The sequence below is a fragment of the Microtus pennsylvanicus genome, chromosome X, assembly GCF_037038515.1.
Source record: "Microtus pennsylvanicus isolate mMicPen1 chromosome X, mMicPen1.hap1, whole genome shotgun sequence".
NCBI classification, from domain to species: domain Eukaryota; kingdom Metazoa; phylum Chordata; class Mammalia; order Rodentia; family Cricetidae; genus Microtus; species Microtus pennsylvanicus.
The window spans coordinates 119798555-119815822 of NC_134601.1; the positions used below are offsets into that span (position 1 = coordinate 119798555).

At 36.8% G+C, this 17268-nt stretch overlaps 1 protein-coding gene across 4 annotated transcripts in view; it reads left to right on the forward strand.

Moving 5' to 3' along the window:
* Ap1s2 (adaptor related protein complex 1 subunit sigma 2) overlaps positions 1 to 17268 on the forward strand; it is a 26125-nt gene continuing 8857 nt past the window's right edge. For 3 of the 4 annotated variants that reach the window (XM_075956588.1, XM_075956587.1, XM_075956590.1), the window contains exons 1-4: positions 1 to 260; positions 2325 to 2503; positions 7858 to 7966; positions 9607 to 9744. In XM_075956588.1, the coding sequence (XP_075812703.1) occupies positions 2325 to 2503; positions 7858 to 7966; positions 9607 to 9744 (426 nt within the window). In that variant the 5' untranslated portion in view covers positions 1 to 260. Of the gene's footprint in view, positions 261 to 2324; positions 2504 to 7857; positions 7967 to 9606; positions 9745 to 13051; positions 13146 to 17268 lie in introns of all 4 variants that reach the window. The other variant, XM_075956589.1, reaches the window with a different exon arrangement.

The window sequence follows — 17268 nt, forward strand, 5'->3', positions numbered from 1 at the left end:
GGCAACTTGGCGCTCGTCCTCCGGCCCGCCTCTCCGCTCGCCGCAGCCCGGGCTCCTCCTCCGTCCAGCCTCCGGGGCGGGGACTGTTGGCTCGCCCTACCCTCGCAGCCTGAGCCTGCCGTCCGCCAGACGGGTCCCCTCCAGGCGGCACCACGGCTTCCCTACAACAGCACGGAGACGGGGGCTTCCCCTCAGCAGCCGCCGCTGCCTCGGTCTCCGCAGCCGGCCAAGCTCCGGCGCGTCCGCGGCCCGCGGCTGCCGTAAGTGTCGAGGGGATCCGCTGAGGTGGCAGGGATGGGAAGAGGGAGAGATGGTCGGGCGCGCCCCCCGCCGCCCCGTGAGCGCCCCGACGACCCCACCCCGAGTCCTCCCGGGGCGCCGCGCCCCAAAACTCACTTCTGGCGGCGGTGGAGCCCCGCTCTTCACTCTGCGGCGCGCCAGTGATGTTGGGGCTGGTCCTGGGTTCTGCGGGGACCCCGAGGCACCTGTGGTTCGCCGATCGCCTCAAGTTTGGCGGGGCATTTTGGGGAGGGGCCGGGGGTAGCAGCGACCGAGGACTTGGCGCCCCTGGCGGGCCAGCGGATGCCATTGTCTCTGCTCCGCTCCTTGCTGGTCACCTCTCCTGGCTTTGGGCAGTGATGGAGTGTGGGTCCCGGGAGGAGGGGAGGCGTCCAAGACTGCGGGACCCCAGGGATGCTGGACCGGAGCCCATTCCAAGGCTGAGCCCATTGTTGCTTTTTGTTTTGTTTTTGTTTTAATATTAATCTGAAGAAATTTTTGTCCCGAGATTTGCGGCAAAATCAAAGCGAGGGAAAAGGAATACTTGTGCCAGGGCTTTCGCCCCATGTTAGCACATCATTTGTTTGAAGGAAAATGCGTGGTTTCTTCGTCCTACAAAGTGGTAGGGCGGATACTGGACCCTGCTACAGATAGCCTGGAGCACACTCCTGTCGTTAGCAAACCCTCTCCTGGTCACCAAGATTTAAGAAAACCCAATCGTTTTCTTCCCCAAGTTCTAGTAACGGTTTGCGTTGAATGTCCAGTTGATGCTTTACTTGTCCTCTTCGAATGCTGCTGTCTTCAGAACTTATATGGGCGACACTTGGCTAGCAATGAATTATATAGCGTGTTGTGTGTGGGTAATAGCCAATTTTAACTTTACTAAAGTTAAATGGCTACGCCATAAATTTCCGGATGTTTTCTTGATGCCTTTTTGGGATATTGCGAAATGAATTTCCTGTTGAAATTTAGAGCCAGTTTGATTTTATATTAGTTACGTAAATTCCTCTTCCCGATGTTCAAATTTAAGGTGGTGTAGTGAATATTAAGAACCTGCCTTGGGGTCTCACTTGCACTGTCGCTGTTAAAGGAACTTAAAAGGGTTAAAAGAGAAACCTACCTGGATTTTATCTTCAAATTAGCTTTACAATACAGCTTGCTTTTATCCGTTGAATTATAAAATACCTGCTTTAGAAAACTAGCCTGACCAACAGTCATGCAAATGCTAAGTAAATCCATACAAATTAGCTTCAGTATAAAAACACACTAGAATCCAGCATACATTCAAATGTGTTCTTTTTTGTTTTAAAATTAGTATTCTGTAAGATGTCTCAAAATTTTGTTTTCTTTATTTTTTTTTAATTTAAGTATTCTATGCCCTGTCTCAATATGAGTAACTTTTGGTCAAGCTTTTCAGACTTGTATTCTCTTTCACGTACATTAACTCAGTTCTTGAGTGCTTATTTGTGATAGATGGATTTTATAAAAATGAAATGCAAACATAAAAATCAGGCTTTTGTTAAGAAAAATGTGTTGTTTGTGATTAGCATTCTGTTTTGCTTAAAATATGCTAGCATAAATTTGGGGGGAGTGCTTTAACTGATGAGTAGTCTGTCTGCAAGAAATTCAGCCTGAAACTACAATGGCCTCAGGGTGAAAAACAGTAGGTCTCCTCTTTCCTAGAAATGTCCCTAAAGCAACTACCTGGTGTCTACAGTTGTCTTTGATGCACAAAGAGTGTGGAATGTGTAACAAGGGAGAAAATTGTTTTTTAGATTATCAGAGTTCTTGTTCAAAAATTTCACTCGAGCTTACCACCTATTCTTATTGCCACACACTCTCTTCCACACTTACCTACATATCATTGTAAGAAGACCTTTCCAAAAGAATTTTCTGTTGTTATAACCTGCGTAGAAATGTTGATGGCTTACTAATCATTTGGCAGGGTGTTTAACTGTATCCCCAAAGCAGCTCTGCAAGCCATGTGATCTTAACAGTTTATCCTAGGTAATTGTATGTAATCTTGATTTTATTTATCTTAACAGATGCAGTTTATGTTGCTTTTTAGTCGTCAGGGAAAGCTACGGCTGCAGAAATGGTATGTCCCACTCTCAGACAAAGAGAAGAAGAAGATCACAAGAGAACTTGTTCAAACCGTTTTAGCTCGGAAACCTAAGATGTGCAGCTTCCTGGAGTGGAGAGATCTGAAGATTGTTTATAAAAGGTATCATTTTGTAAAATTTGTCAGAAAGGGGAAATCAAATGCTAGCATTATATCAGATGAGGACATTTCAGACTTTTCTGTTGATAAACAAGGATTAACAAATATTTAAATGAAATAAGTTTAAAGGAAAACTTTCCAAAATGGGTGTTTTGATTGCTTGCCTTAGACTGAAGTACTAGCAGCAGGGGAATCATTTTTAAATTAATTATATAATTAAAGACAAATAATTATTTATGCTTGGTCATCGTTTTAGAAAATAGTCAATGGATTCTTTTCATTACGGGGTTAATAGGGTTAGTATTTTAAATTTTTAAGTAATTTGATAAATTCAGGCATGCATAGACAATAGTATGATGATCCTTTCTCCCAACAAATCCATAAAGATTTATTTATCAAATAATTGATATTTGGCATTCATCTTTATTTTACAGAATGTTTTTTGAGGGAACATTTATTTCTTCCCCATTTCCTGCATTTAAAATAAAAGCATTTCTGCATATAAAACACTGTTTTGATGGTGTGTGCAGAGAACAGTATGGAATGCCATGAAGGTGAAGAGAAATCATGTTTTCTTCTGTTTTCTGTCACGACATTCCAAGTATGGATGGATTTTGTGGTGGAGGAGGTGCCAGGGGAAGAAATTAGATTTATAGGATAGAAAAATCATCTTAAATACTTTAGGCTTATCTTTATTTCATAGTGAATTTCATCAGTTTGGGTGGATTTTTTATTCAATGTTTGGATTGGTACTTGTTGAGAAAGATCATAGAAAAATCACAGCATTTGAGAACTGGGAAATGCCTTAGAACAATCTACACACTATATAGATATATATATATATATATATAGATATAGCCCAGGGACAGAATCTTTTCTAAAACAAGTAGAAATCCAATTGCTTTTGCGGATCAGAAATAAGAACCCTGTACCCTGGCTCAATTGGCCTCTGCTGTCTGCACTAGAGATGGGTCTTCGATTTACAAAACATGGTTACTGTTCAAATTTCAATTTATAAAAGATGAGAATTTGGAAATAGGTCACATACTAATGATGGACATGGGGCTACAACTTAAGGTTTAAGTGTGGAGGCAATGATTTTAAACAGGTGTGGAAAGAAATAAGGTTAGATTTGCAGTTCTCAGAAGATTGCAGTGAAACCCTGGCTGGGGGAGTGAGAGGGGCTGAGACTGGCACCTGCAGGATCAGTGGAGAACTACATGATAATTGGATCCTGAGCTGAGAGGCTGGAAGGGAGACCTGTTACCTAAGGAAGTTGGAGAAAATTTGGTCACCCCAAGAAGCAGAGAGCCAAGAGCAGCCAAAGAAAGAGGGAGTGGTATCACCTCCACTTCTAGAGTTTGGCTTATGGGAAGAAAGGTAAGCTAGAGAATTTAGTTAATTTGGGGGCAAGTTGATATGGCCATATTTGTTCACTTGGCTCTCTGATGGGATGTGGTAGGCATAGCCATGAAACTTGAGGGTGAAAATTAGACTTTATGTATTAAATCACCAGCATTCTGGTGCGGGTGGAAGGGCTAAAGAGGGGGCCCACAGATCGAAATGAGAAGCAAAGGAGTGGTATTAGGTCAGTAGTCAGGAGCAGAGAGATTTGAGAGTAAGAACACTAATGCCGGCTGTTGCGTGAAGTACAGTAAGAGTGAAGAGCTTTTTAGAATCTTCTAGTGAGCATTTCATGCATTGCCTGTTGCCAGAACATTGTCAGTGAAGTAGAGACAGGATTTTTAATGTAATGAGGTGAAGGTGGAAAGGTAGAGAAATTGAAACTGCATGGATAGAATATTTGGGAGAGCTTTGCCAAGGACAGAAGAGGTGATAGCTGCCCATAGACCTGGATTCTGGAATCCTGGATAGGGTTTATAAAAAGTGCGAGAAGTTTAAGCTTATTTCTAGATAGTGAAAGGAGTCCCCCGTGTGGAGGAAGAAAATCCTAGCAAGAGAACAGAGCCCATGAATGGGCGGGCCATTCAGAGGAAAGGAAACATCAGGTTGGAGATCATACACTTGCCACTCAGCCTCTTCCTGTAGATCTCCCCATCTTTTTCAGAAATTACAAAAGAGAACTCCAACCTGATCTGATATTTAAATCAAAGGGATATTTTTTTTCAAATAAAATTTGGATTTAACAAAAAGAAAAAATAATTTTATTGGGATGTTTCATATACAAAATGTAAAATGTTTTTCTGTAGGCCCCTCCTATTTCATACTGAAAACATCATCTACTGCAAACTTAACCATGTATTTTGTTATTATCAGGTGATGTGTTTTCCCTGCTCCGGCTGGAAGAGATAAGACCTTTTAAGGCATAGAACTTCTACTGAGTTCCTAATAAATTCTGCTCCAGCACTTTCAATGTTTCTCTTAGCATGTGTTTTTTATATTGTCTTTGTTCATTTGTCCCTGAACATTTGGCATACATATTTTCCCTTTGTGGGAGGAAGTGGTGGGGGTACAAGGGTAACGTAGTTGAGAAGACAAGCTGAAAAATTTGAAGACTTACTATATGTTCCCATGTGCCATTACCTAGTTTTGTGACTTTGAATATTTTGATTTTTTTTGCCTTTGTTTCCTCATCTTTAAAATAAATGCTCCCGAATATCCACTAGAGACAGAACATTATATGCTTAGTTGGTGCAACATTTTATAGTAGAGGCGATTGAATTTAGGCCTTTTAAAATTAATTTTAAAATGCATCCCCATGTTACCAGCTTGAGAATTTGTTGAAGGGTACTTATTGATTTTCTTTACTAACAAAAGAAATTTTAACGACATACCAGTGGGTATTGAGAATAGTTTAGCTACATTCATGCACAGTCAGCTGATATTTAGCTGACTGCAGAGAAGTCATGTGTTTTGAATATAAGAATAGGCACTTTCAGATGTTCTGAGTGCCAGTAATTAGAGTAAGCCCTAATCCATGGTGCTAAAAATAACTAAACACACCTCTCTTCTTACTAGTCTATTATTAATTTTACTAAGAGAACAACATGAGCTCATATTGAATTTTAAAGCACCATTTGGTCCTAAAAATAGGGAGTACTCTTCAGGTTTTCTTAGTAATCTTTTACTAAATCTGTATGGCATTTTTTATCTCTTTCCCTTTCTCAAAGTTCTTAATATTGAGCATATTTTAATTTTAGCCAGGTGCAGGATTATTTTAATACACTTCACAGCTGTGGTTTTTAATTGAAAATTTGGGCTCCTGGGTCAAATTTCTGTTCTCATCCAGTTACTCAAGCCTGGTTCTCCTATAAGTGCAAGTAATAATGATATCTTGGTAGGAATGTTATGGGATTAAGATGGTAAAATATGCAAAAGCCTTCACTAACTTTTAGCACCTCACGGATAGTGACTCTGTTCTCTCTCTCTCTCTCTCTCTCTCTCTCTCTCTCTCTCTCTCTCTCTCTCTCTCTCTCTCTCTCTCTGTGGTACCTGCTATTGTACTTCCCCAGCTTTCTGAAGAGGTGTTCTTATCATGCTAATAGCTGTCTCTTCACCTGGAAGAAGTAGTTCTTTAAGTTGATGCCTTTTCCTCATTCTTAGTGAAGTAAACATTTAGAGGACTAAAGCTATTAGTGAATGATATAAGAGATACTGGATTTGATTTCTAGAATGAAAAAGAAAAAACTCAAATGAAATACTAGCGGAGGAGTTCAATTTTTTTTTCTTTTAAAAGTATTTTTGGCCAGGCAGTGGTGGCGCACGCCTTTTATCCCAGCACTTGGGAGGCAGAGGAAGGTGAATCTCTGTGAGTTCGAGGTCAGCTTGGTCTACAGAGCTAGTTCCAGGACAGGCTTCAAAGCTACAGAGAAACCCTGTCTCAAAAAACAAACAAAGTATTTTTGATTGGTACCTAGATATATCAGTCCTGCTCATTTTTAAATTCATGGTTAGTATACTTTAAGACCTTTAACTATTTAGTTGGTATTTAAATATTGCTTACTTGTAAACAAAGAGGCAGTATTGTGGATAAAAAAAAAAGCAAGGAGATACATACTGGATGCCTAACAGTAGCATGGGAGACGTTTGCAATAAAGAATGTTACTTCACATTTACTATTAATTATCTCTGTAATAGGATTATTTGTTATTCTGTTCAGTTCATAGAAATAACTTGTATCTGTCTTTTGATCTGTCATTTTTTAATTCTTTTTTTAATATTTATTTATTATGTATACAATGTTCTGTCTGTGCGTATGCCTGCAGGCCAGAAAAGGGCACCAGACCTCATTACAGATGGTTGTGAGCCACCATGTGGTTGCTGGGAATTGAACTCAGGACCTTTGGAAGAGCAGACAATGCTCTTAACCGCTGAGCCATCTCTCCAGCCCTGATCTGTCATTTTTAAATATGTTCCTTTCATCTTTAGTTTTCATAATTCAGAGAATTTCCTATATCAGTGTTTCTCAACCTGTGGGTCACAGCCCCTTTGGCAACACTCTACCTCCAAAAATATTTACATTACAATTAATAGCAGCAAAGTTACAGTTATGAAGTAGCAATGAAAATAATTTTATGTTGGAGGAGTCACCACAAGAGGAACTGTATTAAAGGGTCGCAGCATTAGGAAGGTTAAGAACCGTCCTATATCATTTGTGCCACTCTGGAGATGCTGTTGAAAAGCATGGATTAGGGAGGGTGGAGAGTTGGAATAGTCTTGCTTTTTAAATACATAAACAAATCAAGGCTATGATGGGAACAAGAGGAAGTTCTTTGCTCAAGTTAGAGATGGTGCCCTGTTTTGTCTTTCCTGTTTTTTTTTTGTTTGTTTGTTTGTTTGGGTTTTTTTGGTTTTTTTTTTTTTTTACTGGGGATGAGGGAACACATTGAAATGTCTACTCCGAAAGACCACAGGCTTACAGATTTGAGATTTCTGTGTATACATTATTCTTCAATGACATATTCTAAAACAATGACAATATCTTCAATAAGCCCGTCAGTTGGGATATATTGACAGCTTGTTTTCTCGCCATTTGCTTGTAGTTTGAATCAATCACACTGTATATTTAGTTCTAATTAAGTAAACTAAAGAAAAACTGGCTCAATTATATTTTTAAATACTCAGAAAGCAACCTGAAAAGAAGAGCAAGATCAATTACTCCTTCTAAGAGACATGATTGAGTTATTCCTTTTTCTCTTTTCTTTTTGCTTGTGTTTTCCAAAATTTCTCTTGTACATTTATTACTTTTGTAATTTAGGAGAAAACAAATTTATTTTAAAAGAAGAATAAATGTAATTCTAATAAGCATGAGGACCAGTACAACAGGACATTGAAAATATATTTAGAAAACATGATTATAGGGGTAACATTTTTTCTGTGATTCTGTTTCATTACAGATATGCCAGTTTATATTTTTGCTGTGCTATTGAGGATCAGGACAATGAACTGATTACCCTGGAAATTATCCATCGTTACGTGGAATTACTTGACAAGTATTTTGGCAGCGTGAGTAGTAGTAGATTAGTTTTTATCTTGTCTCTGATAAGCTTATTATTTGGGGATTCTAACTGTGAGGAGAGGCAAGACTGGCTATTTATTTATTTATTTCGTTGGTTAGTTGGTTGGTTATAGTTGGTTGGATATTTCATTTGTATTTTAATAAATAATAAATAAAGCTTGCCTGAAGATCAGAGAGTAAAACAACCTTACTGGTTAGCCTTACAGACCAGGCAGTGGTGACACACATTTCATCCCAGTAGCCACACTAGTTTGCCATAGAAACCAGGCGATAGTGGTGCACGCCTTTAATCCCAGCACTAGAGAGGAATATAAGATGGGAGGAGACAGCTCTCAGACACAATCTCATTCTGAGATTCCTGGAGGCCGGATCACCATTTCAGACTGAGGCAGAGGTAAGAGCCAGTGGCTGGATGCTTTGCTTTTCTGACCTTCAGGGTTTTTACCTTCTGGGTTTTTATTAATCGTGCTACAGTTGGTTAGTTGGTTTTTCAAGACAGGGTTTCACTGTGTAGTCTTGGGTATCTTAGAACTCACTCTGTAGACCAAGCTGGCCTTGAAATCATAGGGATGCACCTGCCTCTGCCTCCTGAGTGCTAGGATTAAAGGTGTGTGCCACCACCACCCTGCACTGACTCTTATTTCTTGTCAGTGCATCTAGTCAACTTTCAGAATCTCTGGCCCTGCAAATCTACTCATTTAATTATAATAGTGAGAATAAGTTTTAAAATAGTAAAATTGAGGAGCTTAGTTGGTGAAATGCTTACCACACAAGCATGAAAACCTGAATTTAACCCTAGTATGCACACATAAAATGCCAATGCTGGCTCCTACTGCTGCTGCTTTTTAAATTTTGTGTATGGGTGTTTTGCCTACATGCCTGTCTATGTATCACTTGCACTCTTGGTGTCCACAGAGGCCAAAAGAAAGTATCAAATCCCCTTGAAGTAGAGATACAGGTGCTTGTGAGTTAGAATATAGGTGCTGGGAATTGGACCTTGACATTCTGGAAGAGAGGAGACAGTGCGTTTAACTGCTGAGCCATCTCTTTAGTCCCTAACTTTGACTTATTTCCAGGAGGATGGAGACAGGTAGATCTCTGGAGCTCACAGAAGCCAGCCTTGCCTAGTCTGTGAGACCTAGGTCCCAGTGAGAGACCCTGACTCCCAAGAAACAACACCCATTTGCACACTTATACACCAAACACACACACACACACACACACACACACACACACGAACACTAGTGAAATAGAAAAGTCCTATTGCTGACATTTGCATTCTGGAAGTGTGAAGTATAGCTTTCAGAATCATTAGCAGCTTAATCACATTACTCAAGAAATATGTACTTAAAGATTGGTTTCTATGAGTGGAAAATTACTGGGTTGACTACATAGGGCGTGTGCAGAGCCAGATTTAACTTGTAGGCATTGTGTTGTCAAGTACTTGAGATTTGAAAATTAAAGCTTATTTAAATCAATGGTGCTTAATCAGCAAGATTTCCATTTTGAAAAGAATTAAGATCAGTTCAGTCTGATCAGATTTTATTCATTACCTAGTAGTGAATAAGCATCTTTAGCTTAAGTTTTAACAGGCTTTGTTTTGTCTCATTTTGCTTTTGCTTTTCAGGTGTGTGAACTTGATATCATCTTTAATTTTGAGAAGGCCTATTTCATTTTGGATGAATTTCTTTTGGGAGGAGAAGTTCAGGAAACGTCCAAGAAAAATGTCCTTAAAGCAATTGAACAGGCTGATCTCCTGCAGGAGGTAAGTTACTTAGGCTCCTGAAAAGAAAACTAGCATGTTTTGCTTTTGCTAGGGAAACCTCAGTCATCATTCCTACAAGTTTCAGAAATTACTTCAAAGCATGCTTGGTATGTAGTGTTCATGTACAGTTTGACTGGAATATGTGTCAGTCACATCAACTCAGTTATCTGTGGATGGATGGTTCTCTGTGGAGATGGCCTGCAAGTCAGGCTGATTTAGACAACAGACTACTTGAATTAAAATAAGTAAATGAATAAATAAAAAATAAATGTATATATTAAAAGGGGGGAAATTGGCCAAAAATAACAACATTGGAGAACTCCTCATCCTTTGTTTTGAATTACTTAAAATCCCCCCACCTTTTTCATTAGTGTGGATAATTAGGAGTTGACTGTGAGATTATGGCATTTCCTTTCCAAATTGGTTCATGTTTTCATTTCATGTCCATTAAGTGCAAATGTAGCCAAGCAAATGTTAGTGTTTTCTAATTATGCTTTTTATAGAACCCTCTGGCTTTGTGTTAACAAAATTAACTTAAGATAAATTTGTACTTCTCTTTGTTCTTTTGAAATAACTAACCATGTTCTGTCAAAACTATTATATTCCTATCTTAACTTCCATATCCCAGAATATAGCAACCCCCTTTCTCTTCTAATTGCCTTCAACATCCTGAGCTAATTCATGTGCTTGATGCTTAGGTACCAAATTAAATTATGGGTTAGAACTAATTGTGGTTGTTACAATATAGAAAGTTTAGCATGAAAATGGGTTAGTAAAGAAAAAAAATAGGTATTTTCATTACGGTATATATAAAACCTTGTGTGTGTATATATACATATATATGTACACACACACACACACAACATAAATGAATATTTGTGTCCCATGGGTTCATTTACTAAAGTGTCCAAAGTAGATTTGTATTCTTAGTTTATTTTAACCTTTTATTACATACCTATTATGGCTTTAATTAGTAAAACAGACTTTAAATTTTTTTCTAGCATCTCTGAAATGGCTAGCTTTAAAGGAATGACTAAGGGAAGGAGAATAACTTGTTCTCTGTTAAAATTTCTTTACTTTTGGTCTCTGTGGTGGAGGGAACACCTAGTGAATCCTCTATCAGTCAGTCAGCTGGAGGGCCTGCGTCAAGTTGTGTTGATATCATCCAGAGTCTACAGCTCTTAAACGTGAGGCAGTGAACTGTGTGTTTAATGGTGTTGTAGTTATCAGAAAAATGGTTGGTGAGTGGAAAACTGTAGTATTTCAGTGACAGCCCCTCATGCTATCTGCTGTTTGGTAGTCAAATGAGCACAGTTTGCCATGGTGGCTTATTAATTGATTGCAAGCATGTCATTTTGGAGGTTTGTAATTTTAACATCAGGTATGCTGACTCCAAGAGTACATTCTACTGTTATAATATTGGTTTTAAAGTTAGCATCTCTTTTTTGTTGTTTACTAATCAAAGTTAGGAGAAAAAACAGTATCAAAAAAGGCAATTATGTCAAACTGGGGATGTAATGTAGCTCAGTTGGAAGAGTGTTTGCTTAGCTTGCATGAAGCCCTAAATTCAATCCTCTACTCAGCATAAACCAGATATGTGCCTGTGATTTTAGCACATGTGGAGACCGAAAAATCAGGAGTTCAAGGTCTGGGGTACAAAGTAAGTTCTGAAGGAAGTCTAATCAACCTGAGGCCCTGCCAAAATATGAAAAATAAAAATAACCAAAAGATAGGCCCCAGGATTAGGAATTAGAAATTATTGTCTTAATAATGTTTAATTATTATAGAATTATAATCTCTTGTGTTAGAACTTAGTATTTCTTCTGTTTTTCACCATTTTCTGGTTAATTCTTTGTTGTTGTTTTTAAGACATTTTTAAAGCTTTAATGAGCTCAAGTTTTGCTTTTAATGTATTCCTAGAGAGTAATGCTTAGGGCACTGATATCTTCTTGTTCCTGAGTTACTTTCTAAGTGCTACTTGGAAATTGCTCTATGCTTTATAAGACAACAATGGCATAGTGTGTATTTTACCCTATGAAGGGGGTACAAAGCATTATTATAGCAGTGTGTGCTATTTATTACCTCTAGGCCTGAGGATATTCACTATTGTCATTATCAGGACTTTGAACCCTTTATTGAATATGTAGACTTATAGACAGTATTTTCTCAGAAGTCTCCTTGTTAAGATTTGTTAAAATACCTAGGTCTATAATAACTTTCTAGATCTTATAATTTGAAATATAGTAGTCACTTCATCAGTGTCCTCAGGTGATTTTGTTTCTAAAATTGTTCAAGTATAGCTAGTTTAGCCTAATGTATCCTAAAATTTGCAGTAAAAGTACTAGAAACCTAATCTAAATGTAATTTTTCATGTATTATAACTTTTCTATTTAGTGTCAAATCTTTATTTGGAGTATTTAAAGCACTAAATATAATTTTGAATTAACAGTGAACTTTATATGTTGGCTTAATAGTCTATACAAGTTAGAATAATTTTGATTTTATGTATTTTTATAAAATTTGTGAGATATATATATTCCTATTCTTTTTTTTTTTTTTTTTTTTTTTTTGGTTTTTTCGAGACAGGGTTTCTCTGTGGCTTTGGAGCCTGTCCTGGAACTAGCTCTTGTAGACCAGGCTGGTCTCGAACTCACAGAGATCCGCCTACCTCTGCCTCCCGAGTGCTGGGATTAAAGGCGTGCGCCACCATCGCCCGGCTATATTCCTATTCTTAATTCTATTCAGAAAATTTATTAAAACTTTGCTTTTGCCCAATTTATATAAATATGAAATTTAGGTAGTCTTGCATTTTATGGGCAAGCAGGGCAGATGTCAGTGTTTAAAGTAGATTTTCTTCTGTTATGCTGCAATCAGTAATAAAAACAAAATAAATGTATATCTGAATAATAACTGTAAAAATATTAATAAACATTGTGGTTTAATAGTATATTTTTCATATTTGACATTTGTGGACCAATTCTGTGTTTAGTTCTTTTGGTTGCATGAATTCATTATTAGCTTTGGGAGCGAAAGCCCAGAAATTGGCCCATTATCCAATTTTTAATATTTGACTGTTAGGATTTAAAACATGTCATATCAAAATGCCACTGGTACTAAAGTTGATTTTTAAATTAAGCTATGACATGCTGAGATTAATAAAGTTATATTTCCCTCCCCACATAGCTAGTTTTTGTGTGCTAAGGTGAGTTATAATGATGCAGCTGATCTTATTTTATAACCACATATATTGATAATTCCCCTGTGAAGTCAGCACTTACCAGTTTTTCTCTGCTCCTTAATTTTGTAGAGCCAGAATGAAGAATGGGGAGGTTTGTCTGAGGATATCTTATGATAAAGAGCAGTCTAAGACTTTAGTTCCTTTGACCCCAACTTATTTATTGGTAACTATTAGCATTTTTGTGGCATGGATAAAATGGCACTATGCAGAGACTGTTGCACGTGAGATGATTTCAAGTCCTTGCTTGATCTGTGAAGATCAAATAATTAAATATTAGGCGTTGGGCTTGTTATAACCCTAAAGGTAGATGCATGATGGTGTTGATCAGCGCTTTGAGATGTGTTGACCTTTTTTTCTTATACTAACAGCATCATTTTAAAATTTGTGGGGATTTTTTTCTTTTGAGCTTTGTTTGCTGTTGGTATTGTTTCTCACTAAAGTAATCCATGAAATGGAAAAGAAGTGAGGTGCCAAAAGCAAGCACTATACTAATGAATTTGCTTCTACTTGAAGATGGTCCACTTTATGAACAGATTCACTGGATTTGCAGATGTTTGTCTGACTCGTTTAGAAAGCACTAGTCTATGGAGAATTACTCCTGCTAAAATTGATTTGTTTTAGTGCTGAGGCCTGCATGAAATATCTTAATAGTCTGCTATGTCTTTGTGAAAGTACTCAATCTGTGGGACTGCATAAAAATGGAAAAGTAAGAATTTTGAGAGAAAACTGATTTCTTTAAAGAAATGAGGTTTTTATAATAACATTAGGCAAATAAGTATTTCTTGAAGTATTTTATAACATGAAGATTTAAGTTTTTCAAAAAATTAAACCTTCCTAATTAAGAGTATTTAGGCATGTTAGTGAGATTCACAGATATTTTAATTGTTTTAAAAGCATAGATTTTTTTCAAATATATACAATATCATTTAACAGCAAAACACATTTTGTTATAAATATTTTTCTGATTTGCTTTAAGAAGACAAAACCCCTGTAATTTTTTTCTAATTACCATTCATTCATGTTATAACTCTTGAGCCTAAACTCGTTCTTTAATTGGGTTAAAAGTTAAGGCTATAGTTATTACTGCAAGAAGATTTAAATGTAGGTCTGCTAGAACAGATTCTGGAAAAATGAGGTTTTATTGATGCTTAAAATAGACAATCTAGAAGCGGGCAGATACACAAGACATAATAAATCTCTAGCTTTACTTTTAGTGCCATGCAATATGACTAGTGTCATTGGCGTCTGCTTTTCAGATTGTAATCATTTTTATTCTATATAGTTTTAGTCAGTGTTTTCCTTTGTTTGTTCTTTGGAACACCCCCCCCCTCCCTTGTTGTTTCTTTTCTAACTCATGGTGAACAGCTCTGGCTACTCTGAGCTCTTTGTTTCTTGTTTGTTTTTACAGTGCCTGGGGATGGATAGAACTCAGGGTAGTACTTGTGCTAGGCAAGCCCTCTATCACAGACCTGTATTCTTAGCTCCACTTGTCTTTTTCTAGTCATTAAAAGCCAAAATAATTTAAATATCAAATTATTGTAAATTTGATCTTGAAATGATTTTTTCACTAGAACCCATAGTAGTAAATGCAATTTTATATCATAGGGCATACCAAGTACAAAACAAAAATTATTGAATAATATTCCCATTTCTGGCTTTGTTCTCTCAGTTTTTCTAGTCTACATTTTTTAAGTGCTAATCTTAATAATTGATTTCATGATCCCAGGTTTAGGACCTGCTAAGAGCATATTCCAAATGATCAGTTTTTTTCATTAAACAGTACTTGATGAAAATTTTAGGTTTGATGTTATACTGACATTATAATTTGTTTTGTTACCACTGTGCTTAAAAATTAATCCCCATAGTAGAAAAATTAGTAAATACAGGCCAACACACTAGAATATAATCTTATCCACCAAGTAGAGCCAATTTGATAAACTCATACATTCTCCTAGGAATGAGATGGGGCAGTCGTGCACATTCAGGGTACTTTGGGCTATGCATGCTCAGACAAATTCCTGGTTGTTGAAGTGCATTGTGACTGGCATCTACTAGGTAAAGACCAAGGACACTGCTAAATACCTTATTCCGTCCAGGACACACCCACCAAAGAATTATCCAGCTCCGAAAGTCAGTTGTATTCAAGTTAAGAAACCCTGACTTAATTTAACACCTTGAACTAAAATTTCATTTTCATTTATAAGCTGTTACATCTTTTTAATAGTATATGTAGTATTCAATATAAATAATGGTTGAAAATTAATCAGAACTAGAAAGGAGTAGAAAAAAAAACTTTAAAATGTGAAAAGAACGTATGTTAAAGAAAACATAAATGGCTATTTAAAAAAAAATCCTTGTGATTCATATAAACTACCTTTGCCTGGTAACTAGCAACTAGGGAGATAATCTACGGGTGCCTTTAGAACCTGGCCCACAGAAAAGCTTATGGGATGTCACTGAATAATCTAATTTCCTCAACAACAACTAGATCTGTTCACTTCTATTAAGGTAATTGGGTTTTTATGTGGAAACAAGATTGAATCTACCCTGCAGGCAGGCAGAACACTATTGAATTTTCTGCCGATTTCCTCATCCACTTTTAGATGTGACCATTTCTTAAAGGAAGAATAAAGTGGCCGGAATTTACATATACAGACTTCCTTTGTTACAAACTTTTTGTTCTGCCTCACAGTTAGTCTTGAACAGTTTGTTTGCAATTCTGATTCTAAGAAATCATGTTTAGAAAACTGATTAAATTTAGGGTATTTGAAGGCAAATACATCTATACTAGAATAAACTTAAAATATTTTAGTCTAAGCTAATTTTTTTGTTGTTTTATTTTAAAAGTATAATTAGATGCCACAGAAAGTAGTTTGTCCTTCATATCTTATAATTAACAGCTTTTAGAGTAGCATTTTTAAGATAAAATAAAAGTTATTCCACTTATTTTTAAGGCAAAAATAATAGAAATAGATGAGTAGACTGGGAGGAAAGAGCAGAGGATCTGACTAAGTCAAGGATGAGAAAACAAAAAGTCTTTACTAAGGGGATACAAATTAAAATACCAATTAGCCCTTTAAAAATTTTATTGTAACAGTTGTATTCAAGTTAAGAAACCCTGACTTAATTTAACACCTTGAACTAAAATTTCATTTTCATTTATAAACTGTTACATCTTTTTAATAGTATGGAATGGTCTTGTGGTGTCTATTTTATGATCAAATGTGTACTATACTTTTTGTCACATTAGTTGCACATCTAAGAATTGTATCCAACTGAGAAATGTATATGTATACATATGTATATGCACCAAGACATAGGCTCAGCATAATATTTAGCCATTGGAATTTACCCAAATGTCCATTAGTGAAGAAAATTACAGTGCAATCATACCTGCAGTTGCTAACATAACTGTAAAATAAAGACTAAGTTTCTGTGTAATGATATGGAAAGATACTCAAGACATATGAAATGACAAATGATCAAGGAGCAGGATATTGACTCTATAAAGCTCCTCACTCCATTGTTCTAAAGAGAAAAATGAGCATGTAGTTAGTATTATGAAGTTTTTGGTAGAAGAATGCTGCTGTTGAATGAGGGTTCACGTTGTGATATCACAGATGGTAAAAACCTGAGCAGAATTTGTTAAAATAAAGGTTCAGCAAACAGAGTTAAACACTTTGAGCTTTTGTCCATTTTATACACTAACCATCTGGAGCAGCTATAAAGCTCTTGTTACTCATTAGTAACTTAATGTTAGAGAAAATCAGTAGGGGCCTGGAGAGCTGACTCGATGCTTAAGAGCACTTGCTATTCATCCAGAGGCCTGGGTTCAGTCCCCAATACACACATCGGTATGTAATGTATGTAACTCCAGCTCCAGGGTGATCTGACATCTCTGGCCTCTGCGGACACTTGCACTCATGTGCATACTTACAATATATGTAATATACGTATAATTAAAATAATAGAAATAATTAGAAATATAATTCCAAAGAAAATCAGTAGAGGTTCTTATTAATTTACAGATGTTCATAAAGCAGGACTACATCGTGAGCCCTATCGTCTAAAAGGTACCTTATGAACTGTTCTCAGTTCGATTTTTTTAAAATTTATTGTTCAAAATAGATCTTAGTGAATTTACTCTATTGTGTGGCCCTTTGGAGCTTCTAACTCAAAGAATAGACAGACTTAAATAAAATGTTGAGCATAAGAAGTTTGCATGCTTTGCCACAGAATTCAGTTAGGGTCAAATATAAAAGGAGCATCGTGTTATAAAACATGAG